Source organism: Exophiala xenobiotica (genome assembly GCF_000835505.1).
Source record: "Exophiala xenobiotica strain CBS 118157 unplaced genomic scaffold supercont1.4, whole genome shotgun sequence".
Lineage (NCBI taxonomy): Eukaryota > Fungi > Ascomycota > Eurotiomycetes > Chaetothyriales > Herpotrichiellaceae > Exophiala > Exophiala xenobiotica.
The window spans coordinates 222,203-248,124 of NW_013562491.1; the positions used below are offsets into that span (position 1 = coordinate 222,203).

The following is a 25,922-nucleotide window of genomic DNA, read 5'->3' on the forward strand; positions in this document are numbered from 1 at the left end:
TACTTTAATGAACATGTTGGCTAATGTCCGGATCGTGCAGCAGCAGTTGTTTATAAAAGCTCGAGTCATGGAATCTCTGGACATTGCAACTATCATATACAGGTAGCAATCGAGACTGCGTATCTTCAAGTCTATTATTTGCAAACTTCCCATAACAAAATGCGCGTATTCGTCACAGGAGCAGCGGGCTTCATTGGCACAGCCACCGTCAAAGAACTTCTCAACCACGGTCATCAAGTCCTCGGTCTTGCTCGCAGTGATGCTTCGGCAGATGCAGTCGCCAAAGCCGGCGCTAAACCTCATCGCGGAGATCTCGAGGACATTGACAGTCTCAAGAGTGGTGCAAAGGATGCCGACGCCATTATCCACTTGGGCTTTATCCATGATTTCAGCAATATGGCTCACTCCACCGCTGTGGACCGCGCAGCTATACAGGCGATGGCAGAAGCCATTGCGGGAAGCGGCAAGCCACTGATCATCTCCAGTGGAACCCTTATGGTAGCAAAGGGCGCTTTAGCCACTGAGGACGCCGACATTGAGCGCAGCCCTGGTTTCGACCGCTGGAAGTCCGAGGATCTGATCAAATCTTTGTCAAAGGAGAAGAACATCCGTGGAATGAGTGTGCGCTTCTCACCCACGGTACATGGTGCTGGCGACAAAGGATTTGCGAAGATCTTCATTGACATGGCGCGTAAAAATGGCCGGGCGATCTACACTGGGGACGGTTCAGCTCGATGGCCAGCTGTTCACCGCACAGATGCCGCTGTTTTGCTCCGCCTTGCTATGGAGAAAGGCACGTCTGGCGGGATCTATCATGCTGTCGCTGAACAAGGGATTCCAGTCAAAGATACCATGACTTTGATTGGGAAGCGTCTGGGCCTTCCGGTCGAGGGCATGTCTCCAGGAGAAGCTGCCGCGGTTCTGGGGTTCTTCGCCCACGCAATGGCGTTTGATAACCCTACGTCGAGCGAGAAGACGCAGAGAGAACTTGGATGGCAGCCTAAACAGATTGGCCTGCATGCGGACATGGAGGCTAATTACTTCGAGTAGGATAGGATGGGGAGGCGGCTTTCAGGCAGTTGTAGGTAGTTCTCTTCTGACCTGGGTCGCGCTTGTCGGTGCTCAAACACATTGGCCAGAGAACCACTCAGACTCAAGCAGAATTACAAGGATATGCAGAGCATTTGATAATCAATGAAGACTGTCCACCTTGTTGTCAAGTACTCGGCAGATCAAGAGATGTACTCTTCGGCTAATCATCGGCTCTTCCGACGCCATCGTCGCCATCGCCAACGAGGCACCTCACTGAGTTTTGACCATGTCTTCCGTCTCGTGTACATGTACGCTCTTTTGAAAGGCACAACCTTGATGGAGCTATGCCACCGATACCTACAGCTCCAGTGACCGCGTGGAATCACCGAATAGTTTGCTACTTTCAGACATATCATCATAACGGCGAATATGTATCATTACTTCCGCTCATTACAAACCCTTCCGGTGTCACCCATGTCATCCTTGCCGCTATCCACGTGAATTGGGATCCCGAAAATCTGACACTGAACGATGATCCGCCAGATCACGAGAGATATACCCAGCTCTGGGATGAAGTGGTCGTTCTGCAGGACTCTGGCATTAAAGTCTTGGGCATGCTAGGTGGCGCCGCCCGTGGAAGTTTCGCGAGACTGGACTACAGCGAGGGCAGGACGGACGTACCTCTCGCACGTTTTGAGGCGTACTATATCCCTCTGCGAGATACGATACGGAAATATGGGCTGGACGGACTGGATCTGGACATTGAAGAGCCAATGTCACTGCCCGGAGTTATCCACCTGATTGATCGGCTGAAAAGCGACTTCGGACCAAATTTCATCATCACCCTCGCACCAGTCGCAACCGCTCTCATGGCAGGACGACCTCATTTGTCAGGATTTGACCACCGACTGCTGGAGGCGGCCAGGGGAAGGAGTATCTCGTGGTACAATGCACAATTCTACAACGGATGGGGCGGAATGAACACACCGGACGCTTATGATGAGATTATGCGCAATGGCTGGCCTGCCGAAAAGGTGGTCGCTGGCATGTTGACAAATCCCAAACACGGTGGGAGTGGCTATGTCCCGTTGGAGTTATCAGCCGCTGTGCTCAGCTTGTTGGTTGAGAGATATCCTAATTTTGGGGGTGTCATGGGCTGGGAATACTGGGATGCTTTGCCTCAGGAGGAAAACTGCTGGATGTGGGCGTACGCCATGGGGTTGTGTATGGGCATGAAGAGGGTGAGGGACGCTGCGATCATTGTACAGATGGGCAGGAACTTGGCGTCGACTCACGTCAATCAATGACAAGAGCTGGGCATTGATTGAGCATAGACTGTACCTGTACCGCGAAGCTAAACGTCTTCCTATGCATAGGATTACTCGATGATGAGCATTGCGGCCAACAAAGGTGATGGGTATGAAATGTAGTGTCTGACCCCAAGGCTGCCGTAGACTGTAGATGGAGTTGGGTACGGTCAGACCATTTATTTATCGACCAATCCTGATCTGGGCGGCCTGCGTCATTGTTGGGTAGTCTCGAGTTGCAGGAGCCTGCTTCACCATTCCCTCGCGTCTGCCCCCAACCAACTTCTGGCCACGATGTAATGTGAGAACTCATACTCGCTGCTAAGGCAGTGAGAAGCTCTTCTTGAATTTCAACAATGGCTCCTACGCCGGTGATCGTTGCTGCCACCGGCTCCGTAATAGCAAGGTTGTCGGCCTACATTTTCCTCCGATGGGTATGGGAGCCATCACCACGCTCAAGATTGACTACTAACTTTGGGTCAGATCCCAGGACATCATTTCCCACCTCTGATATTGGCAAGCATTGTCATATACCTCGTATGCGTGTTTGGCAAGGACGAAGCTTTCGGCATCAGCAGACCGAGGCTGCACGAAGCCTTCCCGAAGCTCTTTCCTCACCGTGAAGACCATGAAAAGCCGGAGGAGCATCATGAAGAACAGCAAGGTGCGGACCATGATGAGCCAATCTTGTACGAGGAGGAGAAAAGGTTCTTCAAGACTGCTGTGTTCGGCATACCCGACTGGCGAGAGCCCGAATGGAGCTATATGACCATCGGAGTGAACATATTGCTAGCCCTGTTCACGCTGGATCTTGTCTTTAGAGGACCACTTCTACACCCTGCTCAAGATCTGAGCTTCACAAGGGTTGGATATGTCGACTCGACTTCAGCCAAGGTCTTGGTCAGAGAGCCCGATCCTGCCCAGCTGCCAATGTATGCCTATCTGTCACCAGCCGACAAAACGAGTTGGACAACGACCGACACAATCTACTATCTTGGCCCGGATACTGACTACACATATGCTATCAACTTCGAAGGTCTCAAGCCATCCAAGAAGTACATATACTCCTTGTCCAACGACAAATCCGGCACGTTTACGACGGCAGCATCTCAGTACTCGGAGGCCGTGAACAGCCTGACTTTCTTAACCTCATCGTGCATCAAGGCCAACTTCCCCTATCGACCATCAGCGCCAGCACTGGCAATTCATGGTTTCGAGCACCTTTCCAAAGTTCTTCGCGGCCTGCCCTCACCAGCCTCATTCATGCTCTTCCTGGGCGACTTCATCTACGTCGATGTCCCTCTTCGCCTTTCTTCCTCCCTTGCGCACTACAGAGCCGAATACCGACGCGTCTATGCATCCCCTTCCTGGTCCTTACCAGGCCTTGACACGCTCCCCTGGATCCATACCCTAGACGACCACGAAATTGCGAATGACTGGTCAGGTGGAAATGACACCGACCCTTTCCCAGCTGCATCTGACCCCTTCATCCACTACCACGTCTCCGTCAATCCACCCGTGCCATCTGGCGCACCAACTGGCCCAGATACAAACACAACATATTTCCAATTCTCCAACGGGCCGGCATCCTTCTTTATGCTTGACACCCGCCGCTACCGCACCGATCCTGAGCCAGCCTCATTCTCCTCATCCTCTTCGAAACCGCTCTACGGCTCATCCTCAGAATCATCCAACCCTCCCACGTACTCGACGAACCACACTATGCTCGGGTATACACAGCTTTCATTCTTGCTCAAATTCCTCGCCACCCCCGAACCACCACACATCCACTGGAAGATCATCGCCTCCTCCGTTCCGTTCACCAAGAATTGGCGCTTCGGCACTTCCGATACATGGGGTGGCTTCCTGCGCGAGCGCTCGCAGATCCTCGCCGCCATGCACGATGCCGAACAACGTCTCGGCGTGCGCGTGATCATTCTTTCCGGCGACCGCCACGAGTTCGCCGCAATCCGATACCCGAGGGTGATCGCCAATGCGACCGTCACGTCCTCGAGCGCTGGCAAAAAGGAGACGACCAAGGATATGATCGTGCGCGAGGTGGGGCCCCAAGCAGGCCCGCATGAGTTCTCCGTCGGCCCTTTGAGCATGTTTTACCTGCCCTTCCGGACATTCAAGCAGGTGGACGACGAAGACGTCGCGATCAAGTACCTGCCCGACGGGAATAGTAAAGTGGGCGTAGTCGAGCTTCGAAATCTCGCGGGCGAGTCGCAGCGCAGCTTGCTCAAGTATTCGTTGTACGTTGATGGTCAGGTGGCGTGGGAATATGCGCTGACCAGTCCGGCGGCTGGCGTCGAATGCAAGTCAAGAGGGAAGTCAGGCCGGTGGCTGTGGGATTAGCTCCTCCAACGCCTAATGTGGCCCGGGGGGAATTGACGTTTCCTTCAAGTCGGAAGAAAGGTAGATACAAGTAGACTGCTCCAACGCGAACATGAGCTATCTTATGCTTTGCAAGACTGTTTCCATTCCTTTCATATCTACAATTCCGTGATTCGCCCTAGGGCCGCGACGTCCGCCTGTTCTACGATCATGATATCGTTTTATGTACGTTGGGAACGTATGTACACTACTAGTATTGTTTCGGGGTCACTCCATAAGAAATCTGACCCTTGCATGAGTGCGAGAATTGATTGCCCCTGATGCATCCTGGAGAGCATGGCTATGAACAGCGATCTGCAACAGCAACAGCAACAGCAACAACAGCCGAAGCCGGGACCCCATTGCTCAGCGTCCGCGGGGCTGTGCTGCTCTTCTCCATGAAATTCTGTCCTGAGCAGTGTCGCGACGTGGCGTGACGGACGAACGAGTTAGTGTCTGAGAGTGCTCGAAGTAGCTGCAACCGATAGCGGCTGAAGCTTGGAGTGTCTGGCTTTAGCCTTTTCCAATAAGGTTTAATCGTCGTAGGATCGATATCGTGCCAGCAGGAAGTCGACCTCTCTGTTCCGACGAGATTGGTGTGTAGAGAGCTGAGACCAGGCTTCAGTCAAGGAGATGTGCTGTCATGCCCACACTCTCTCACGGAGTACGGCTTGTAATGCCTGGTGGCAGATCCCTATAGTGATTATGGGCATCGAGTCGGCAACGACCATTTTCGGTGCATTCAACCCTGTAGACCTAAGCAAGACACCGCGAGGGACTCAATAACATCCAATAAAGATCTGCAAGATCTCGGCATGGCGTGGCCAGGGAAATCAGCGGTTCTGTCCAAATCTACGATCAAAGTCCTTCAACACAGCCATGACATTGGCGGCGTCAATTTCGAGAGCCGGTCTTCCAATCATAGCGGGCTGCGCATGGTTGGCATGTAGCTTCGGCAGCCATGTCGCTATGTCGCCACTGGCACGTTCATATGCCGGGTGCCGACTTAGCGTCGTGTATGCATCCGCGCAGGTCAGCGTTACGCCTGCCTTTTGTGGTGCGGGCTGAGTCTGAGTCTGAGTCAGTGATGAAGCAGCAGCTGCCCGAGAGCGCGTTGTCCGAGGTGGTAACGGGACAGTATCACTCCGACTCTGGCAGCACGAGCCACCGGGCGTCTGGCCACCACAGCAGCCCGATGGCGTGGCTGTAGACTGTGCTCGCGATGCAGCTAATGACTTGCAAAAGAGGGTACTGTTCGGATCAGCGCGGCACTGTGCGCATGTTCCTGGCCCGGAAGCACATCCCGCCGGCATAGAGAGCGCTGGAATCGCCATTGCTACGTCGCCTTCGGATGGTGGTGGAGTGAATTGGTCAAGTTGTCTTGGTGGATTGACCGCTCCTGGAGGTCGAGCAAGATTTACAGGCGCAATTAATTGATTCCGAGCTTGCTCTTGCTCTGCCGCCATTTCAGCACATATACATGGTGTGCCATCCGAGCAGAAGCCACAAGGGTCGGCTACAGCAGATGTTGGAGACCCGTCCTCTGGCCGGGTGATGCTTGGCAGATCTTTAGAGGCGTACATAGCCGTAAAATCAATTTCCATGTTGTCTTTCGGCTCCACCTTGATGCGTTTCTCGACATCCACTTGCACCGGTGAATGAGGTCGTTTCTCGTGCTGGTGAGTGTTCGCCGCGGCTTCCCCTCCCATAGCCTGGAAGGCATCGTCGATACATTGGCAGCGAGTCTCCAAAGTGCAATTGCCACAGCCAACACTGGTGTCATTGATAGCGGTATCTGTCGTTGAAGATTTGTCTTGTCCGCTCTCGCTGGTCTTGGTAGTGCTCGACGGAGCGGACCGGAGAGCGACCAGTTCATTCTCCAGTCTGCGACAACGGTCGATCCAATTCGCCAGATCGGTGCGATATTGGTCGACTTCCTTTTCGAGATCGTCGATGGTTGTCTTCAACACCTCCTGTTCATGCTCATTCTCCTCTTCGATTTGTTTTAACTGTTCTTCTAGTTCTCCCACTCGTGCCGCGCGTCGCTCTCTGAAGGCTCTTTGTGCAGCACGGTTCTGTGCCTTGCGTTTTGTCGGGGGTGTGTCAGTTGCGGGCTTCCGCCCAGGTTTTGGCCGGGGAGGAATAATCCATTCTTTGCTCGTAAGAGAAAGGGTTGTGGTGGGTGTTGTGGACGTGGGGGAGCTGGCGGGAGGGGTCTGTGCAGGTTTTGCGCATAGAGAAGGTTGCCTAGAGAGAATTGGCTTGACGTCGACAGGTGCCGAAGTAAGTGTAGTCGCTGGTGGTGATGCTGCGGTCGAAGCCATCGTTGCGAGACCGAGTTCTTACCATCCGAGATTGGCCGAGGTCTGTACTTGCTGTTGCTGGTCGGCGCTCTCCTATTATGGTGGAGGGACTGCCTAGTTGTCTCGCGACCACGTGCGGGAGACACTAAGGCTCTCACAGGCCTCGTTTTGTGCTCTTTGAGCCTGGGTTGAGTCGAGACGAAGGAAAGAGGCCAAGGTGGGATGAGGTAAAGAGAGAAGAATGATCGGGGCGAAGACTCTGATTATCAGATTAGATAGTGCGGCCGATTACGGCCTTGGCGGGGTGTGGACCTCTTCCCGGTATCAGAAGTCAGGCCACGGCTCTTGGAAGGAACAAGGGTGCAGTCTGAGGGGCCATGATGGGCCCTTCGTCGATATCATCTCCTGGCCAGGGCAATGGCTGGCACTGAGCAAGGACGATACAGGTCATGGTTGTTTATACATTATACAAGAGGCCTGTATTATTCATCACGACGGAGAAGAGTAGGGGTATCATCAACTAACACCCTGAACGCCATGCTTTTCCATCCACGCAACAACTGTACCCCAATAGAGACCGTGAGCAGTATGTTCGAGCTCTAAAATTTACCTCCGTGAACGCCAGTATCAGCCGTGGCTGCCTCAGTACCACTCTGTAGCCCTCCAACAAACGAGGTTCCCCAGACTCCAATAAGTCCCCAGAAACCAACTCTCCAGCCACGATACAAGCCTTCGATGCCTTGACCCTTGCGCTTCCTTCTGGGTGCTTTGCCCATCAACGCTGCTGTCTTGTCCTTTTGAGACTCGGAATACCCTTCTTCTCGTGTAATACTCCAGATTGTAGGCAGAATTCCCCGGTAAGATTGTGGCACAGGAACAATTGTTGTGATTGCCTTGCGCTTCGAAGACGTCGAAGGTGGCGAGTATGAAGGAGATGTCCATGTCGCAATCTGTGCACGTCGTAGGATGGTCTCCAGGGGAAACTTGACTGACAGATCCAACGCAGATCCAGCGAAGGTCGCAAGGCTCCAGGTCGCGGGATTCATCGCTGGGTCGAGACCCAGGTAAGACTTCAGCACTACCGGAGTACTGGTAGAAATCAACGTTGGTAATGTGGAGGTGAAGAAGGTGATAGGGATGAGGTGGACTGGAATCAGGTATGCCGTAGGTAACGTTTTCAGTGTTCCCAACAGTGTGCGTGGCTCTTGACTGGAAGGTGTGAGGATGAGTCTGGTCCTGGCAGCATCGATTGGAGCCAGAACGAGCGAGGATAATGCGGCCGCTGCAGTCGCAATAAGAACTGTAGCGGCTGGAGCGGTGGAATTGAGAATGGAGGTGTCGGGTATCGCCCCTGAAGATGCTGGGACTAGGATGTCATTTTCAGCTACTCCGAACACGGCTGCCAGAAAACTTCGGAAGAATGTCTCCAATGTCCGACTCAGTATGTTGTAGACAAATGTTGAATTTGTAGCCCGCCACATAGCCAACGCACCGCTGCTTGAAGACAGTGCTGAGAGCGCATCGAGAAGCGAATGGGGATTTTTCAGGTGTATCCGCCCGTCAGATTGCTGACCATGACTAGTGTATCGGGGTGATTTGTCCCCTGGCTGTGGCCTTCCACGCCGGCCACGAGGCGGCGAATGACTCGAGATAGGCCTTTCATAGGGTGCAGCTGAGGTAAAGTAATTGGGTTCGTTGTCGGAAGAGTTATCATCATAATCGCCAAGTAGTTCGTCTTCGCTTGCATGCCTTTTTTGCTTTGGCAGTTCTTCATCATCTTCCTGTGCAACGCGTACTTGGAGAACGAGTTTCGCGACTTCGAAGGGCTGTGCTAGGAGAACATTTGCGTATTTCCAAAATGCTCGATCAATCACTGACTTGACTGACCCGGTAATGGAAGGGCTTGCTTCAGGTATATAATCCGAGTAGTCGATGTCGGGGAAGGAGAAGGCTGGACCTGAGGAAGGCTTGGATGTGCCTGCGCTGGAGTTGGAAAGTGGCTCGGTTCCTATCGATGGAGGGACATAGTAAGGGCGTAGAGGGTTCGGAACATGCCTCGTGTCTTGCATGATGAGAAGCTACAGAGGCTTGAGATTTCCGTTGACAGTTTGACCCTCCTCTGCTTGTCTTCATCAAGTGAGGTAATTGATCATTGATTCAAGATGGGCGAATTTCGTACTGTGATGCCGATGTAGTTGCAAGTTGCTTCACCGTACATCAGCCACAAGCGCAGATCGTCACACGTGACCCGGCCTGGGGCATTGGTATCCTCCCACGCCGCTCCGTACGGGGTACTAAGGTCGTCACTTGCTTTCTTGCATAATAACACCCAGCCATGTCACGACAAGATTTTGATGACTAGAACCATTACAAGAGGATTTAACGACCGGACATGTATGGAAGCTCCGAATTAGGTGAAGGGAAGACATTCCAGGAGGGTCTCCGGGTTCCGTGGCAGATGTATCGACCATCAGACAAGGCTGGGAGTTCATTCCAGCCCCCGCGCTCGTCAACGAAAGATCGACTACAGCGAGCCCAATATCGTGAAGATATATCGTGGTCTTGCCACAATTTGCGGCAAGTATTGCGCTTCTCCGGCTCAGCTGCAGTCCTTTTTCTGTGTTTTCACTTTACTGGACATCATGCTGGGGAGAATTTCGCCGCTCTGTCGGATCCCTAATGGTTGACGTTCTAACTCTAGAACCGAGTTCTGCCAATACATCACCAGGGTTCGACCTGCCGTGGCCCCAAGAGCCAGCATATGCCGGATTACTAGTAGGAGTATTCGCTTGGCCTTCAATCAATGACGCATGTGGTTGACAGGGTTCTTCGGATCCGGTGGCGGGGACCCCACGACGAAGGCTCTCCTGTCCCCCCTCTGATAACAATACGAGCAATACTCCAGTTCCATCATATAAAACGGACCATCTTCAAGCCTTTCTCATGAACATACTCAGCGATATCTCCTCAGTCTCATTCCCCACTGCAGCTCCCACGTCTGAGAATCTGGTCGTCCAAGATGAACACGTCCCCTTCGCCTGTTCTTGCAGAAAAGATGCAGGTACAAGAACATGACGAGAAGTCGACCCTCAATAACAACGAGAAGCTGTTCGAGCACGCTGTACGTCAAGCATATTAGACGACCAAGTTGTACTACTCTGAGCTGACGTTGCCTGCTGTGACAGGCTTCCACCAAGCACCACGATCCTAACTGGACCGGCGATGGCATCGACACAACAAGCGTTGACCCACAAAAGACACTCCGGAAGATGGATTTACGCTTGATACCTATGCTAGCTTTACTCTACCTACTCTCCTTCCTTGACCGTGGAAACATTGGGAACGCGAAAATCGCAGGAATGGAAGACGACCTCAACCTATCTGGCCCTCAGTATTCGCTCTGCGCCACCGTGTTCTTCTTTACCTACTGCGCCTTCGAAGTCCCATCTAACTTGCTCCTCAAGCGCTTCCGGCCAAGCGTGTGGCTGCCAGCTATAATGGTAGCCTGGGGGTGAGTTCCGTTCCTGAGCTTTGAGACGCGAAAACGCTGACTTGATCTACAGCACTGTCATGACGCTCATGGGCGTCGTCCAGAACTACCACGGCCTCCTGATTGCTCGCATATTCCTTGGAGTCGCAGAAAGCGGATTATATCCGGGGGTGGCATACTATCTTACTATGTGGTATGTTACCGAAGAGCTCGCATTCCGACAGGGCCTTTTCTTCAGCGCTGCAAGTATGGCCGGCGCGTTCTCTGGTCTACTGGCCTATGCCATCTCGAAAATGGACGGTGTTGGTGGCTACGCTGGCTGGAGATGGATCTTCATCCTAGAGGGGCTACTGACTGTCGCTGTGGCGATTGTCGCCTTTTTCTTGCTCCACGACTTCCCAGATACCGCGACATTCTTGACTGTGGAGGAGAGGGCGTGGGTGGTGCACCGCCTGAAGTACCAAGGCAGCAAGAAGAGTGGAAGAGCGATCGCCGAAAGTGACCATTTTGAGTGGAAGTATGTTATCAGAGGTAAGCCTTCTGGGTCCGAATACCATTCTGACCATTACTGATCATGCGTACAGCATTGTCCGACTGGCAAATTTACGTCAGTCTATTCATGTACTGGGGTGAGTCTTCTCTGCCTGCACAGCTGTTGAGACTGTTCGACAGGGCTTTTTCGTGTTCATAGTCGACACGGCCGAGAAGCTGTTCTGACAAGTCAGCAGGTATCGTCTGTCCTCTGTACGGCATATCCTTCTTCCTGCCCACAATTATAGCGGATCTAGGCTATACGTCCACAACTGCGCAACTCCTTACGATCCCGATCTACGTCTCCGCCGCCATCTTGGCCATCCTGCTGTGCTGGATGTCCGACCGTGCTGTCAAGCGTGGCGCTTCCCGCTGGGTGTACATTTTCGTCCCCATGTGTGCTATCCTGGTCGGCTTCGTCATGGCAATCGCGGCCTCCGCGACAGGCGGCGCCCCCGGCGTGGTGTACGCCGGCATCTTCATTGCTGTCTGCGGTATCTACCCTGCTTTCCCGCAGAACGTAACCTGGATCGCGAATAACCTGGCTGGAAGTTATAAGCGCGCCGCTGGCATGGCTGTTCAGGTAAGCTGCTTCTCCTTGGCCGGCGGATCGCGCACCCGGACCGGTGTCTCCTATCTCGCAATGTCTTGTTGGACAGTCGTACAGATACTAACACGGTCTTCACTGCAGATTGGCCTCGGCAACCTCGGCGGTGCTTTTGCTAGCAACTTCTACCGCGCCAAGGACAAGCCGAAATTCTTACTCGGCCATGGACTCGAACTCGGCTTTGTTGTGCTGGGAATGTTCGCCGTTCTCGTGTTGAGATTTGCATACGGACGCATCAACGCACAGAGAGAGAAGAGTGGCAAGGCGCATGGTCTTACGGATGCCGAGTTGTCTGACCTGGGCGATAAGAGTCCGTCGTTCAGGTACACGATCTAGAGGAGTGATACATTTCTCGCGCACTATTGAGGACTAGAAGGACGGAGACAACGAAAGCGAGCATCGAGCTCCACGTGTTAGATTGCTGAAGCGAGGCAGGCTTGTACGAAGAACGTCGGATCGTAAGAGCACCAAGGAGAGCTATTCTGAGGCGTGGGGAGTTAATCCTGATGGAAATGAATGATACTAAGAAATCTTCAACAACACGTTTGTAACCATTCCGCCTCAAGGCCAAATCTGCAGTTCCTTCACACCGTCACCGCATCTCGCACACGACCGCCTTGTAAAGATCAATGTTCGACAGCATCTGCGATACCGCCAGGCAGGCGATTCTGCAGTATCCAACAGCGTCCACATCCGCACCACCCACACCACCCTGGGTCTTGATCTACGATTACTGATTCCGGAGATCTAAGCCCAGGTCGCCTCTGTGATTGTGTGCCGTCCTGTGTACTCATATCAAATCGGTACCGAACGGCTCCGAGCCAAGTCGATCGGCAATTGAGAGGGATCATGGATGATTGTGGCAAAGCTCCATTGGGCGGCGGAGCACGACCCCCGGCTTTTGAAAATGCTACCCAAGCTTTGTGGCAAAGCCACAGCCTCGCATAAGTGGTCGGTCCGCTCACGCTCGAAGCGAGAATACGAGCTGAGGGGCAGCACCACGCGGGTCGACGTCACATCATCACGACATTAATGTACTTCGTTCGAGATTGTGCGAATGTGCAAGTAGCCCGTCAGAGCGGAGGCTGATGACAGCGTACTCTACACTGCATCAGACTCGTACTTGACCCTGAGTCCGGAGCAATCAGTGGAGTGATGCTCGCAAGCCCCAGCCGACACCCTGGTAAGCCTAGAAGTTTCTGCCGTTGGCGCCCAGGAGAGAATTTTACCTGTTTGCGCCTGAGGACAAGGAAATTGCCCGGACAATGCATGCGGCTTTAGAAAGCGACCCGTTTTTCTGTCCAGCGGCTGGCGGACAGGGTAAAAATGCAGTCTTTCAGCCAGACCGATCGAAGGAAGAGCTCCGTTGCAATCCTTGTTAAGGTGTGGAAGGCGTACAGTAGTCTCGTTGGATGGCGAGCCGAAGGCTTGAGCTCGAATAGATTGCGTCGCTGGACTTTCCTGGTGCACTTTCCTCAGGTGATTCCGACCTTGACATATCATCCCAGGCGAGAATGTGTGGACCTGCCTAAGGAGATTCCGTGTTCCCGCAAGTGCCCGCCCCCCGACGACTGAGGCTCATTTCCCCAAAGTCCGGGGTTAGGTTGCATTGCCCTGGCCCCACAGACGTCTCCTGGTATGCTTGCCCATGTGGCCGGAGTATGATTTTCTCCTGGCGGATCCGACGTGTTTCACGTGGTAGATGCCCGATCCTGCATGTGCTGAAGAAAGGTACACTTCAGACTGCCAAAATGCGATGTTGCGGCCACCTGCATGTCAGCACGGAGCGGAAGCGGCGTAGGATCCTGCGATGCAGTGCTTTTGCCCATAACAGAGATTGGCCCGGTACGTGCCCTTGGTGGGATTGACGTCTCTGCGCGACTCGGCTCCGGAGGAGGAGGAGAGGGAGACGTTAACCAGACTGTACGCATCTTCACGGGCCACTCGTTGCGTACAACGGCTGGGAAGCGACTTCGATGTTGGCAAGGTCTGCCCTGACAATCTGTACTGACTTGGACCCCTGAGGTAATTGGTCTAGGGTCTGCGTTAAGGTAGAAAGTAGGTTCCGATATGCATCTGCGCTAATTTTTCCCGCAGCGAAGTCTCTGTCTATGGCTTTCTGCATCAATTTGACAGCAGCAACAGCGTGATGCGCATATGGGTCGACAGCAACCAGTGATGTAGTGAAACTCGGTAATTGTGCATTCGAAGCCATGGAATCAGCAGGGACGACATCCGATTGAAGTTGTAGGGTGTATCGGTTGGTGAGGCCGAACATCAGGCAATTCAAGACCCAGCTCTCGGCGTCGACCCTTTTCGCTGAGAAGCGTGAGAGAAGATCATGCCGATCGGTCGCTGCAATCATATCCACAAGCATGAGAATGGACAGATTGTAATGCAGCATGAGCTCATCTTGGAGAATAAGGTCAGCCAGAATCTGTAGAGGAGTGTTGTTGACCACTTACACCAACGAAGCTTCGTTTCCTGGCCAAAGAATTGAATGCGTTTCTGGCACACTTCGAGTAAGCCTCGATAGGTAATATTGAATTGGTCGATCGCTTCTGATACGAGACTGAAAGCCCTACTGACTTCTGCTTCATCATGGCCATCTCGTAGGGATTCCTTCATATTAGCTGTCAGTTTCCACACCAACAATTTCCAAGCGGCGCCTGCTGCTATGACTTGATTGGCTTTGTCGTCCGTCATGTCGAACTCGGGATCATGCCAGTCCTTTGTCATGTCGCGGAAGATCTCCATACACGCACGAACCAGGCGCCAGGAGGATTCCGACTCAAAACCGAAAAGGCCTGAAGAGAGCAATGGCTTGCAGCCGAGTGTCAACGAAGCAGAGGTGTCGAAAGTAAGAGCGACCCAGTAGGCAGTGCTCTCGGCATTGATGAAATTGGCAGTTGCAAGAGAATGAGGGCTGGCACCCGGGGGACGAACGGGGATGTCTAAGTTGACTCGGTTGCCGTTGAACCGAAGACTTCGCTGATGAGCGCGTAGTTCCTGGATCTGCTGAAGTGCCGCATGAACACAGACTTGACCGGAGACACGATCGAGCTCTTCCTCCTCAGAGATACCCGCCGGGATCGGAGTCAGTGCAAATAGAAGCAAGGTCAGCATCGATCGGTAGGATGGCCTGTTGATCACCTTTAGCATGTCCTTGTGTGCACATCGCCAGAGTGCCCTGACGACTTCGGCAGATGAGAACTCTGAATCAACTGATTGCATTGTCAACGGCAGCCAGCGGGCGGCGAATGCCTCGATGGCATGGTCGAGCCATTGGTCGATCTGGAGGTCCCTTTCTCGCCTTGCTGCGTCCGCAGGGCGCCCGTGGTCCAGCATAGCAGCTGGGCTTTCCCAATCCTCGTCCATCCACCGATCAAGCCGGCGACACAGCTGGTGTATGCTCACGCACAATTCCGACAGGCTGTGTTCACCGAATCTGGGATGGTCAGGTTGATGTTGAGAGTTACGGCCATCGTCGTACTCACGCAAAGGGATTACTATATTTTCCCAACCAGGACCCAAAGACTGTCTCAAACACATTCTCGTAGATATTGTGTAGCCATTGCTTGTCGACAATCGTGTCAAAATCGTCCGAGTTCAGGGCCGATTGAGAGTGGATCACCGGTGGGAGATCTCTGGTGGGCCAATTCCACTCGTTACTCAACTGGGATCAGCCGCCAGATACGCGAAGGAGGAATCAATAGATATACCCAGAATGTTCGCTCAATTCGGACATCGAGCGGCCGGAGACAAGGCCTCTCTGCTCAGAGGCTTGTGCCTCAGTGCCATCGTGCGGAGGTTGATCTTGCGCTTTCCTTCGCGATGGTGTCGCTCTGGGATTATTCTTGCGTTTGAGCCACTGTGCATCTCAGGTGGTCAGATCAGTGGTCATTCCCGTGGGCAAGAAACGCTATGGGATCATTTTGTGGGCATGCCTACCTCAAAGGTACATTGACGCTGTCGGTTCGTGCATCTTGTGCAGGGTCCAGCTGCTTGTGAAGCGTCGCTGTTGTGCCGAGTTCTTTGGGCGTCACAGGCCACGCGTGATCTCCTGCAGCTGTCGCAAGAAGAGAATTGGACGCGCCGTGGGGCGAGGTCATCCTGCGCCATGATCCATGGATGTCTAGTACCCGTCTACCATAGCGCAAGAACAAACTTGAACACTTCAATTGTTGAGTGCTTCTCGAGAGTGAGTCAGATGGATACTCCGTAAAGGCGGGGTAGAAGCTGGCGAAAGGAGAGAGGTTGTCACAAAATTCTCCCTCGGCGCCAAGGGGGCGGAGGATTGCGGAAACCAAACTGGGGGCGGGGATCCCCGTAAAGACCTCGACTTTTAGGCGGGAGGCTAAGCCTAGTTTGTGGCCTGGTGAGCCTGCACTAGCCTAGCTGGTGTTCTCTGAAAGGACGTCAACTCACAACCGTCGGCTACGGATTGGTCCCATCAGTCCCCCAACGTTCATCGACGCGGAGCCATTGTACTCGTTTACTAGTTACAAGAAACATTCCTTGAACAACGATGATTGTACTTCTTGATGGGCGCAATCCGCTTCCAGGGCTCGTATTCCCTGCTTCAGACCACAAGGAGTCTCTGAAGTTGATGTCGCCGGTAGTGGTACCTGAACTCTCCTGTCTTCCAATGCACTGCCACCCAGTCTTCATCACTGCGCACTGACGACTAGATTTCAAGACCACTGCGCACTGAAGACCAGATCTCAACAGGAGTCACGGCACACTGCCCACGGCCGACCAATTCTCATGACTGCTAAGGGACTCGCGGACTTACCACGGCCGACTGGATAGACGTGATATATGATCACAGTGACTTCTTGTACTCGTGCTTTAGGAGGCACGGTAGTCTTGCCAGTCCACAGGACGTAGATCAACCGTGGGCCAGGAATGGTGGTGTTCCATTGCCAGTACAGCATTGCATTTTGACTAAAGCATTCATCACGACCATACCAATATCTTGATTACTTCCCTGACCTCGTCCTTGCGCCTCGTACAGGCCAAAGGAAACAGCTTTGCCTGCGCCCGTAGGTGCTGACATCAGCGACGGATTCAGCTGCGAGACCATGTCGGACAACGTATTCTGATCTGCGACCACCAAGTTTCCATGAAACTTGAATCCGCATCGGTTGCTGACCAAGGCCTGTATGCCTGAAGCCTGTTGTGTGCTATACATCAGTCGCTGAAAGTCTGCGCTTCCAACGATCATGCCACCATCAAACTCGAGTACCGCCCCAGGCTTATCGCCGCGCTCATGACTGAGATCGCTTCGAATCGTGGGTAGGCTTGGCCATCTTAACGATGTCGACAAGAGTGCATAGACTGAGGTGCAATTCTAAATTCGTCCTGGGGAGTGGTGGAATCTCATCTCAGAAGGCAGCGAGCTCGAAGGAGATGATCTAGAGGTCAGTGATGCGGCTGGTAGTGATATCCAGAGCGGCAGTGAATACTTTTGAGATCTGGTCGTCAGTGCGCAGTGCGCAGTGAAGCTAAGTTAGCAGTGAACACTTTTGAGATCTGGTCGTCAGTGCGCAGTGAACCTAGATTTTCTGTGAATACTCTTAGGATCTTGTCGTCAGTGAGCAGTGGGCAGTGAACCTTAAGTGGCAGTGATAGCGGAGAGCATGGCTTCGCGATGTAACACCTTCCCATTGCTTGCTGGTGATAGTGTGACCCGGACATTATACTTAGGACGGCGGGAGCGATCGAGCGGTTTTAGCTACGACAGCAGGCCAGGGTAGCAGTACAACTGTTAAAAGCGTAGAGCCAGAATCGATGTTTGGAGTGGCTGTAACCAACTGATGGAATATATGAATGCGAACCAAGAAGAAACGAAAGACCTTGAAGCCGTCGCCGGCTTCAAGCACGAGCATGGTCCCAATTTGCAGTCTTGCGTTGTGGAAAGTGGTTAAGGGATTATCTGTAATCGTCGGCCGGCCATGCTCGCAGTTCCTGGACATCAACTGTTCTTTGAGGGACAGCCTTTAGTAAGGCATTGTCAAGGTCCGGCGTAGGTTGTCATGGTCACCTCGATTCTCGGCGGCGGAAATCAGCTCATATCCCGCACCTCGTCCAACTGCCAGGGAATCGGCTGGCAATGCGCAATTTTCACTCAGAAGAGCACGGCCATCCCAGAGAAGCTGATTTTCACATTGCTGCCAATAGCGTAGGTATCTGGTTTCAGGGATGCCCTTTGGAATGGAATTCGGCTTTGCAATAAGTATTTCCCATCAAAGTTGGTCGTGGTCCTGGAAAGACAATCACAGGCAAACTGACTCTTTGCCTGAGGTGCAATGGTACAATGTTGCCATCAACGTCGAAAAGTCCATGTTCCAAAGCCGAGCTCTCGCACAGGAGATGAGACTTCCTCCACAGTCGGTCATACAGCTGTCAAGTAAAAGATAGAATGGAAGACACCACAGTTTCATCAGCTGCTGCTTTGACGGCTCTCACCTGACATCAATAACAAGATTATGTCTGTCGGCATCTTCACCCTCTCAGGAATTTCGGCGGCAAGTTAGTTGCTGAAGTCATTCTGGAAGACGATTTATGCGGCATCGTGGAGATAAAACCTTGGTTTGATGGAGTCGCTCTTCGAGAGAGAGGAGGCTGAGGTACCTGAGCTTTACGCATGGGCCACAGCAGGGCCTGGCTATGGTCGCACAATGGCTTTGTCTGGGGCGGCAGTGATCTGTGCTCTACTTGCCTGCCATCGAAAAATTCAGCGACAGACGCGCATAGAACGGCAGAACCTCATTCAGGAAGTTTGGTGTCGATGGACGATCGACATGTAGCCAGTCCACTGGACAGGGAAACGGCGAAGAAGCCGTCAGTCAGTCTGTGCTGTAGGAGAACGACGTGTTGGCTCGTCGGTTCAGATGGCAGTGTATGACTAAGAATAGCTCGCTTATCCTTCCACTCTCGACTTAGCGCGATCGCGGGAAATTAGTTGATAATCAGCCAGTGTCCTCCTTTCATCGTCAACAACTCATCCAACAACAAGCCACCTCTCCGCTCTTCCTTTCCTCTACTGCGCCAAGCAGTGAGCGGTCGTGGCGTGGATGGTCCAGAGAGCTGATTCCGGGTCGTGATGAAGGCTCGGCAGATCCAACGGAGCAGCAGTCTTGCAGACATATCCTCTGCCTAGACATCTTCATGGCCAGTTTGGGCCTCGCAATTCTCAAAGGGTCCTCCTTGATCCACACGATCATACAGATGATCTGGACACCAAGCCAATACGACTGCTGCAGAAAGACTTTTCACAGTTCAACTACCCATGGTTGCAAAGCCCCATGGAAGCAGCCTGCCCTCATATGTCAATGAGCTGACGAAGCCCAAGAACCCTGAGTGCATCCTCTTGAGGCATTCGGATGGATTGGTTCGCCATGAGGCCCTAGCGTCGATCCCGACCTCTCCATCATCTGGACAATGCACCCTATCGTCGGTACCAGCCTCCATGGCTCAAGCTCCTGCGCTCTGGACACTTTCCAGTCCAAACATACCAACCGCATGCCTTACCTGAGAGCCATCACTCCACTTCTATATTGTCCCAGAGACATCGTTGGCTGTTCTACCAGTCCATGCTTCTGACCTGTGGCGGCTCAACCCGACCGAGAGTCTGAGCGTAAACAAAGCGTTACCTACCTCGCGCTTTATCAACGTCGCTGTGAGCTCTTTGTTCTCCAGCCTCGATTTAATGACAAGTCACAAAGGTGAGATACTCGCTATATATGGTGCGGTCTGGACCGTCTCAACAATGGCGTCCAGACTATTTCATCCAGACGCTTCGTGCTCTCAATATATTGCCATTAACATCCAGACTGCGCAACTCTTGTGACCTCGCAGTATGCTCTTCTCTACCGCTACTTTGACACTACTCACCACAGCCGTCACAGCTTCATACGTCCTTCAAGATGACTACAGCACAAATTCGTTTGCGGATATGTTCGACTTCTTCACAGACAACGATCCTACCAACGGCTACGTCAATTACATCGACTACAACACGGCCCAAAGCTCAGGGCTATACAAGCTTGAGAATGGTCAAGTATATATGGGAGTCGATTCTACAAACACTGCCTCTGGGCGTGGTCGAGACAGTATACGTATAGCCAGCAAAAACACATACCAGCACGGCCTCGTCATCCTCGATCTCGCACATATGCCTGCTGGTGCTTGTGGGACGTGGCCTGCCTTCTGGATGCTCGGCTCGGACTGGCCCTACAACGGAGAAATCGACATCATCGAAGGTGTCAGTGCCCAAACCTCGAACAACATGGCTATGCACACCGACGCCGGTTGCACAATCACCAACACAGGCGCCTTCTCCGGCTCTCTGGAAACCGCCAACTGCGACGTCAACGCTGCCGGTCAAGCCACAAACGCCGGCTGCTCCATCCGCAGTGCCGACGACAGCAGCTTTGGCAGTGGCTTCAACTCCAACGGCGGTGGCGTCTATGCCACAGAATGGACCAGTGAAGCCGTGAGCATCTGGTTCTTCTCTCGAGACGCCATCCCATCTGACATCACCAGCGGCAACCCCGATCCTTCCGGCTGGGGTCTGCCTCAGGGACAATTCACGGGTGGCTGCGACATCGACGACAAAGTGCGCAATCAACAACTCGTGTTCGACGTGACCTTTTGCGGCGACTGGGCCGGCGGCGTCTGGAGCACAGACTCCACATGCAGCGCCAAAGCCTCGACGTGCCAGGACTTTGTCCAGAACAACCCATCCGCGTTCCAGGACACATACTGGCTCATCAACAGCCTCAAAGTGTACAGCGAGAACGGCGCCGAACCATCGGCCACGCAGACCTCAGCCATCGTCACCACGGTGGCTACCTCCGCAGGGACAGACACCGGCGTTCCCGCGGCGACTTCCGTAACCACATTCGTCACGCTTACGTCGGGCTTGTCCACATACACTCCCGAACCGACTACAATCACATTGTCAACGGACACGCCCGCAGCCGAACCGACCGCCGCAGTGACAACAGCACCAGCAGCCGTGACGCAGTACACCACTGCCGTCGTCACGACAGCTGCAGCCGAAACATCCGCAGCAGCCGGCGGTGGCTGGAGCGGCGGCAGCAGCAACAACGGGGGATGGAGTGGTCGTGGCAGTGGAGGAGGATGGTCAGGCCGGGGAGGCGGAGGATGGGGACACTGAGACCCTGTACCCAAGGGTTGAAGGATCTTCATTTGGGCCTTTTTTCCCTTCTTCTTCTTCTTCTCTTCTTCCACAAAACTTTCTACTTTCGATTGGAAAAATTTAGGGAACATACCGAACTTTACAGCATAGAACGGCATGAATGCATGGAATCGGCGCTGGATTGGACAACGCACACACACACACGCACACACACATACTCACACTCACACTCACAAGGATACCCGGGATACAGTACAGAAAACTTTGAGGTTCTGGAGATGTACAGGAAAGGGAAGGAATGTAATATGTGGTTTACCAGAGATTGAGTTTTTACAGAGAGACTACGAAAGAATGAGTTAATGAAATATGGACAGGATAAGATAGGATATATCAGAGCAAGCAATGAACTAAAGAGATTAGTAGTAGCACTTGCAGCGAAATAGTCCAAGCATATCATGCAAGACGAAACCAGTCTAGAACTTCCTGTCTCTGTCTCTCGGGATTGATTTTTTGACAAGAATGCTCCGCTTCGTACCATGCTCGTCTTGGACGTTCGCGATTGTGCGTCACTTTTCTACCTTAGTCAGGGAAGATATTTCGCTCTGAGTGCAGGACAAGAGGTGACTGACTGGCGAGTGGGTCAATTGAATGATCGGTCTAGGCCGAATGCCCTCTATTTATGTGTCATGTCTCCAATCCCAATATCAATATCATGATATCGGGAGAAGCTGTATACATACGATGAGATCTGGGTATAGAGTATCTGAACCTATTTTCCACTGCTCAATGGTTCTGAAGCACTAGATAGTCGTCCTTTCTTGCGACAATCCCGAAGGAGACCAATTTTCCTGGCACGGGCCTTCATTGGGGTCTTTAGTCCAAAATGCAGACGAAATGGGTAAGCCAAACTCGGAGCTTGTTTGATCGTTTCGTCCGGGTGGAACTCTGGCCATGAGGGCGGCATGAAAACGACAGACTGAAGGGATGCCCGATGTCGGTTGGAAGCGACTCCGGGCTTGGGGCCTGCAAAGCCGACCCCCTTGATCCATCTCCAATGCTCGGACGCGATCTTATCGCCGCGGACTTGGAAGCCAGAAGCATTTGTCAGCCATTGCTTCCATCGAAGCGACCAACACTCCGCATGCTGTCACAGCACTCCTGTGTGTATCCAACCGTGCTGCGGGTTGAGCTAGGATGTTGCAAAGCCATTTGAAACGAGTGGGTACTGGCGAGCATTCCCTGAAGGAAGACATCGATGGTGCAGATACAATGAGATCAATCCAATCATCGCATGGTTCTGCCAGGTGAGTCCCGAAGTCAAGGATCATCGGCTTGACGAGTGACTGGTCTACCCATGGAAAACATGAAGGGTTTGACAGTATTCTTGTGTTCTGGGAATGAACTACATTGTCTCACTGCATGACAGGTGCATCAACACCAAACCAATTCCATCCTTGATCCAAATCGGCACCGCTCTGGCTGAACGGGAAGCTGCCAAATGGGAAGCCTTGTTGGGCAACAACACTAGCCATGCCCCCGGTTCCCATATTTGTATTGAAGTCGTTGACAGCGCTTGTATACGGGCTTTGCGACTGTTGCTGGGGAGTGAAGCCTGAGCTGCTGCTCGCAGTTCCGGCGGCCGACGGGAAATCGGTCGAGGTTTGTGGCGCAAAAGCCATGAAACTGTCAAACGTCACGAAAGGGTCGTCACCCTGATGCCATGTTTGGTCGAATCCAGGTGCAATATAGTCTGTGGACTCGTAGAGGGGTAATCGATGAGCTTGAGGAGGCTGTAAATGCGGGTTGTCGATAGATGTGGTTATTGGTGACGGCTGGGTGCTGCTAGAGGTGATTGACGGCGGAGTCGGTAGACCCGTATTGGCCACGCCTCCAACTGGGACCGTAATATTAGACCCAGCAGTGCGTTGGATGTACGTTCCCGGCTTGATAGGGATAAATTGCTTGCCCATACCAATGGTTATAGTGCCAAAATATGGTATAGATACTTGACACGTCTCACCACACTTTTGTTTCGCTTCGGCATCTGGACAGCCTTGTCGAGTGACCGCAATCATTTCGAGGGCTTGAGCGCTTTGTGCGGCAACAACGCCACCACCTTCTTTAGCGGCATCTTTGAGTAGGGCTATGGTCTTGTCAATAAGGTCGGAGTCTTTTTGATCTTGTTCTAGATCAGGTGGTTGAGAATTACTGCCGCGCTGTTGCTGTGAGTAACCACATAGGTTGAGCAGTAAAAGCATGGCTGCTGTGAAAGCCTGGAAATCGACCAATTTGCAAATGAACGGACCCACGGCTGGATTACTGCGCAGTGCCTCATATATTCTGATCATCTCTCGTGCTGCATCAAGGGCAGCGGCATGTGAATATTGGTATCTCTTGTCGGACGACGAGCGAAGCATGAAAGGCATATGGAGAAGCAATCTAGCTTGATGATGGTAGAACTGTGCTTGTAATCGTTCAAAGTGGTCATCGACAGCGGCTCCAGGAAATTTCTCAAGCGACCACCAAGAGGGATCTTGAGCACTGTGTAACTCTTCCAACTCTTGATCGAGTCGTAGGGTTGCTGAATATCCCATCTGGACAACGCTTTGATTGCGGTCATTGATCTTGGTGATGATTGGTATCATTTTCGAGACATACAGTTCGCCCTCGCTGGCATCCACAGGATAGGGACCATTGCCAGGAATGAAAGGCGCAACGAAATGGTCGGCAACAGAGTATGGTAACCCGAGGAAGAGTGACAGAAATCTGTCGCCCAGTACAAGATGAGCCCATATGGTGTACGATCGTTGATAGTCCCGAGATGTCTTATCTGCTCGGGCGGGCAACTTGTGCAGTCCGAGCAACTGCGCAAAGGCAATTGCTCGATGAAACAGCAGCCAGGCCCGTCTAGGACGACCCATGTTGATCTGATATTTGGCTTCGAGCATCATGCATTCAAGCCCATCAATTGTGGCTGCGATCTCATCGTCCGAGGTGATCAGTTTGTTGACGGTGGCGATATACCTTTCCATCAGATCAGCCGGTTCTTCCCTGATATGAAGTCTTGACCAGTCAAACGATCCAGGTAGTTGGTGGATGCCGATGGCGATGCACAGCATTATTTTGGCGAGTTCTGCTGGCTTTTCGGACCGCAGAGAATGCGAAACTGATTCTTTGATTGTCTCGCAACGACTGTCCGTAATCTCAGGGAACATTTTGCGCCATATTGTCCACCACTCATGAGATGATTCCAGGATGATCTCCAGATCATGTGGAGGAGGTAGTAATTTGTTCAAGGCGGCGAGCAGCGTTTTGTTCTTATTATACTGCTCCCTCGATACCACGGGTTGACTGTCCTTCCTTTCGATGACAGCATTGTCGAACAAAGTCAAAGCAGGCGCACCGTCTCGGAGACCACCCGGCAGCAGGATTGATTCCTCTGGGTCGGCATCGATCTGTCGTAACGAACTCTTCAAGCTTTTCAATACTTCGGCCGCCTGAGCATCAACATGGCTTTTGTCGGTTTCTGGACTGGTGTCGGTCGAACTTGTATTTCCTCCCCGTTCTGGTAACCGATGCAGCACTTGTTTTACCAGGCCCTCGAGCTGCGAAACTCTTTCCCGCAAGCTATAAGTGGATTGCTCCGCATTGGACTGAGTGTAGGTTTGGATATCCCCGTGCTCTTGATCAATACAAGTGGAGCCCCGGGCATAACATTCGTTGCATATAGCAGTCCTCTCGGGCTCAAAGGTACACTTGATCTTTCTCCGCCGACACTCTAGACAACTCTTTGTTCCCTTGCGCATCTTTTTTCGTGGGGGCCCCTGATTGTGATCGGAACCTAACGCGTGGGCATCATTGTATGGGGAAGTGGAATTACTCATTGCGGTTGGCGGGGTGCCGGATGTTCAAATGGCCGGGTTCTCGGTCGAGGTTGACGAGGAGAGGAGGAAACTGTCGGCGCCCGGCGCAGGTGTTGTTGAGAAGAGGTCCTCAATGAGACGAAGAGATGCTTGTTCAGAATACTGATGTGCAGCGATCGTGCGAACAGTGCTCCGCTACACTGGCTGCATTGCTGACAGATCTCAAGGCGGCGACAGATGGCCTGATTGGTCTTGTGAGGGTTTGTGGGATTGATCGACTTCGCGTAGCCTATGACGATGTTCTGGAACAATCAACTCTGGCTCATTCAGGCACTCGTTTCAGACAGCAGGGAGCCACTGCAACAGGCTCTGATCAGTTTACGCACATGATACTGATGGTAGGCAGCAGGCGCTCGGCGAGATTGGAGCCGCACGTTTGACGGCCGTCGGCTGACGGTCCGGAATTCTTTTGTCGTCCGTTTTTCGTCCGTCCAGCTGTCCGTGCTCTGCAAAAGTTGCCAGTGATTGCTAACAATATCATGCCAATAGTTGCTTGTTGGATTAGGCGAAAGTGCGCAGCCAACCAGTCAGGAGTATTCAGACTCCACTGGTGTCCTGTGTCGGGCTTTTGGCGAAATGGAGAGTTGTTTGATAAGCCAGAAGTCTCCGGAAGCAAATCAGGCGTCCATCCGAATCTCGCCTTGTCCGTAAATTCTTCCGTCAGACTCGTGGTCAGTCAGTCAGAGAACGTGTGTGGAATGTGGTGTCAGACGAGCTCTTTGATCTTTGCCCAGACTCGGGGTCCGGAAAAACTCGTTCCATGCTCTCCTGAGATAGCCACGATAGCCTTGATAGGAAAGGTCAGGCTTGTACTTTTGGTCCGTCGAAGAATTCTGGCTTCCGCATGGCATTTTGACTCTACAGCACGGCGTTAGTTGTCGTTCTTACGCTCTGGCTCATCGTCATAATATTGACTCATCAGTGTCCTCACTGGATTCCACCAACTTGGCTGCCTGATTTTTCCCTCCGCCAGTCACCAGTCTACCAATCCACCGCCCGGGCCTTGACTGCCTTGACTTGGGCTCTCGGATCGAACCACCAGTCGTTCATCCGGCATGACACCTTCACATGCCCCTTACACCGGACAGCGCTTCGTCTGGCGGATTTTAAGCTTAGCTGTAACGACACCAGTTCTTCGGATTTCGGAAGACAGCCTCAACCGATGGAGCTCAGCCATACGCAGC

General features: G+C 52.7%; 9 protein-coding genes across 10 annotated transcripts; 5 read left to right on the top strand and 4 right to left on the bottom strand.

The window, feature by feature from the left end:
- The first annotated feature begins 54 nt into the window (after nucleotides 1-54).
- Nucleotides 55-1,204, top strand: PV05_06241 (uncharacterized protein). The gene has a single exon (XM_013458959.1). The coding sequence runs from the start codon at nucleotides 160-162 to the stop codon at nucleotides 1,048-1,050; it is 891 nt and encodes a 296-aa protein (XP_013314413.1). The 5' UTR covers nucleotides 55-159; the 3' UTR covers nucleotides 1,051-1,204.
- A 129-nt stretch (nucleotides 1,205-1,333) lies between these two features.
- On the top strand, nucleotides 1,334-2,442 carry PV05_06242 (uncharacterized protein). Its single transcript, XM_013458960.1, has one exon. It carries the CDS (start codon nucleotides 1,377-1,379, stop codon nucleotides 2,337-2,339), a length of 963 nt encoding a protein of 320 aa, XP_013314414.1. The 5' UTR covers nucleotides 1,334-1,376; the 3' UTR covers nucleotides 2,340-2,442.
- A 168-nt stretch (nucleotides 2,443-2,610) lies between these two features.
- PV05_06243 (uncharacterized protein) lies at nucleotides 2,611-4,795 on the top strand. The gene is made up of 2 exons (XM_013458961.1): nucleotides 2,611-2,773; nucleotides 2,823-4,795. Exons 1-2 carry the CDS (start codon nucleotides 2,696-2,698, stop codon nucleotides 4,695-4,697), a joined length of 1,953 nt encoding a protein of 650 aa, XP_013314415.1. The 5' UTR covers nucleotides 2,611-2,695; the 3' UTR covers nucleotides 4,698-4,795.
- PV05_06244 (uncharacterized protein) lies at nucleotides 4,685-7,246 on the bottom strand. Its single transcript, XM_013458962.1, has one exon. It carries the CDS (start codon nucleotides 7,037-7,039, stop codon nucleotides 5,549-5,551), a length of 1,491 nt encoding a protein of 496 aa, XP_013314416.1. The 5' UTR covers nucleotides 7,040-7,246; the 3' UTR covers nucleotides 4,685-5,548.
- Nucleotides 7,247-7,459: 213 nt separating this feature from the next.
- Nucleotides 7,460-9,155, bottom strand: PV05_06245 (uncharacterized protein). Its single transcript, XM_013458963.1, has one exon. The coding sequence runs from the start codon at nucleotides 9,085-9,087 to the stop codon at nucleotides 7,618-7,620; it is 1,470 nt and encodes a 489-aa protein (XP_013314417.1). The 5' UTR covers nucleotides 9,088-9,155; the 3' UTR covers nucleotides 7,460-7,617.
- Nucleotides 9,156-9,571: 416 nt separating this feature from the next.
- On the top strand, nucleotides 9,572-12,163 carry PV05_06246 (uncharacterized protein). Its single transcript, XM_013458964.1, has 6 exons — nucleotides 9,572-10,139; nucleotides 10,204-10,529; nucleotides 10,582-11,039; nucleotides 11,093-11,137; nucleotides 11,237-11,622; nucleotides 11,731-12,163. Exons 1-6 carry the CDS (start codon nucleotides 10,038-10,040, stop codon nucleotides 11,980-11,982), a joined length of 1,569 nt encoding a protein of 522 aa, XP_013314418.1. The 5' UTR covers nucleotides 9,572-10,037; the 3' UTR covers nucleotides 11,983-12,163.
- Nucleotides 12,138-15,868, bottom strand: PV05_06247. 2 transcript variants are annotated; one of them, XM_013458966.1, is made up of 5 exons: nucleotides 15,598-15,868; nucleotides 15,369-15,517; nucleotides 15,144-15,317; nucleotides 14,112-15,094; nucleotides 12,138-14,058 (listed from the first exon to the last, which is right to left on the bottom strand). In XM_013458966.1, the coding sequence occupies exons 1-5, from the start codon at nucleotides 15,766-15,768 to the stop codon at nucleotides 13,580-13,582; spliced, it is 1,956 nt and encodes a 651-aa protein (XP_013314420.1). In that variant the 5' UTR covers nucleotides 15,769-15,868; the 3' UTR covers nucleotides 12,138-13,579. The 2 variants fall into 2 exon arrangements, with proteins under 2 accessions (XP_013314420.1, XP_013314419.1); XM_013458965.1 differs by having other exon boundaries at nucleotides 12,138-15,094.
- A 3,490-nt stretch (nucleotides 15,869-19,358) lies between these two features.
- PV05_06248 (uncharacterized protein) lies at nucleotides 19,359-21,299 on the top strand. The gene has a single exon (XM_013458967.1). It carries the CDS (start codon nucleotides 19,511-19,513, stop codon nucleotides 20,831-20,833), a length of 1,323 nt encoding a protein of 440 aa, XP_013314421.1. The 5' UTR covers nucleotides 19,359-19,510; the 3' UTR covers nucleotides 20,834-21,299.
- A 60-nt stretch (nucleotides 21,300-21,359) lies between these two features.
- Nucleotides 21,360-25,095, bottom strand: PV05_06249 (uncharacterized protein). Its single transcript, XM_013458968.1, has one exon. The coding sequence runs from the start codon at nucleotides 24,697-24,699 to the stop codon at nucleotides 22,228-22,230; it is 2,472 nt and encodes an 823-aa protein (XP_013314422.1). The 5' UTR covers nucleotides 24,700-25,095; the 3' UTR covers nucleotides 21,360-22,227.
- Nucleotides 25,096-25,922: the final 827 nt, after the last annotated feature.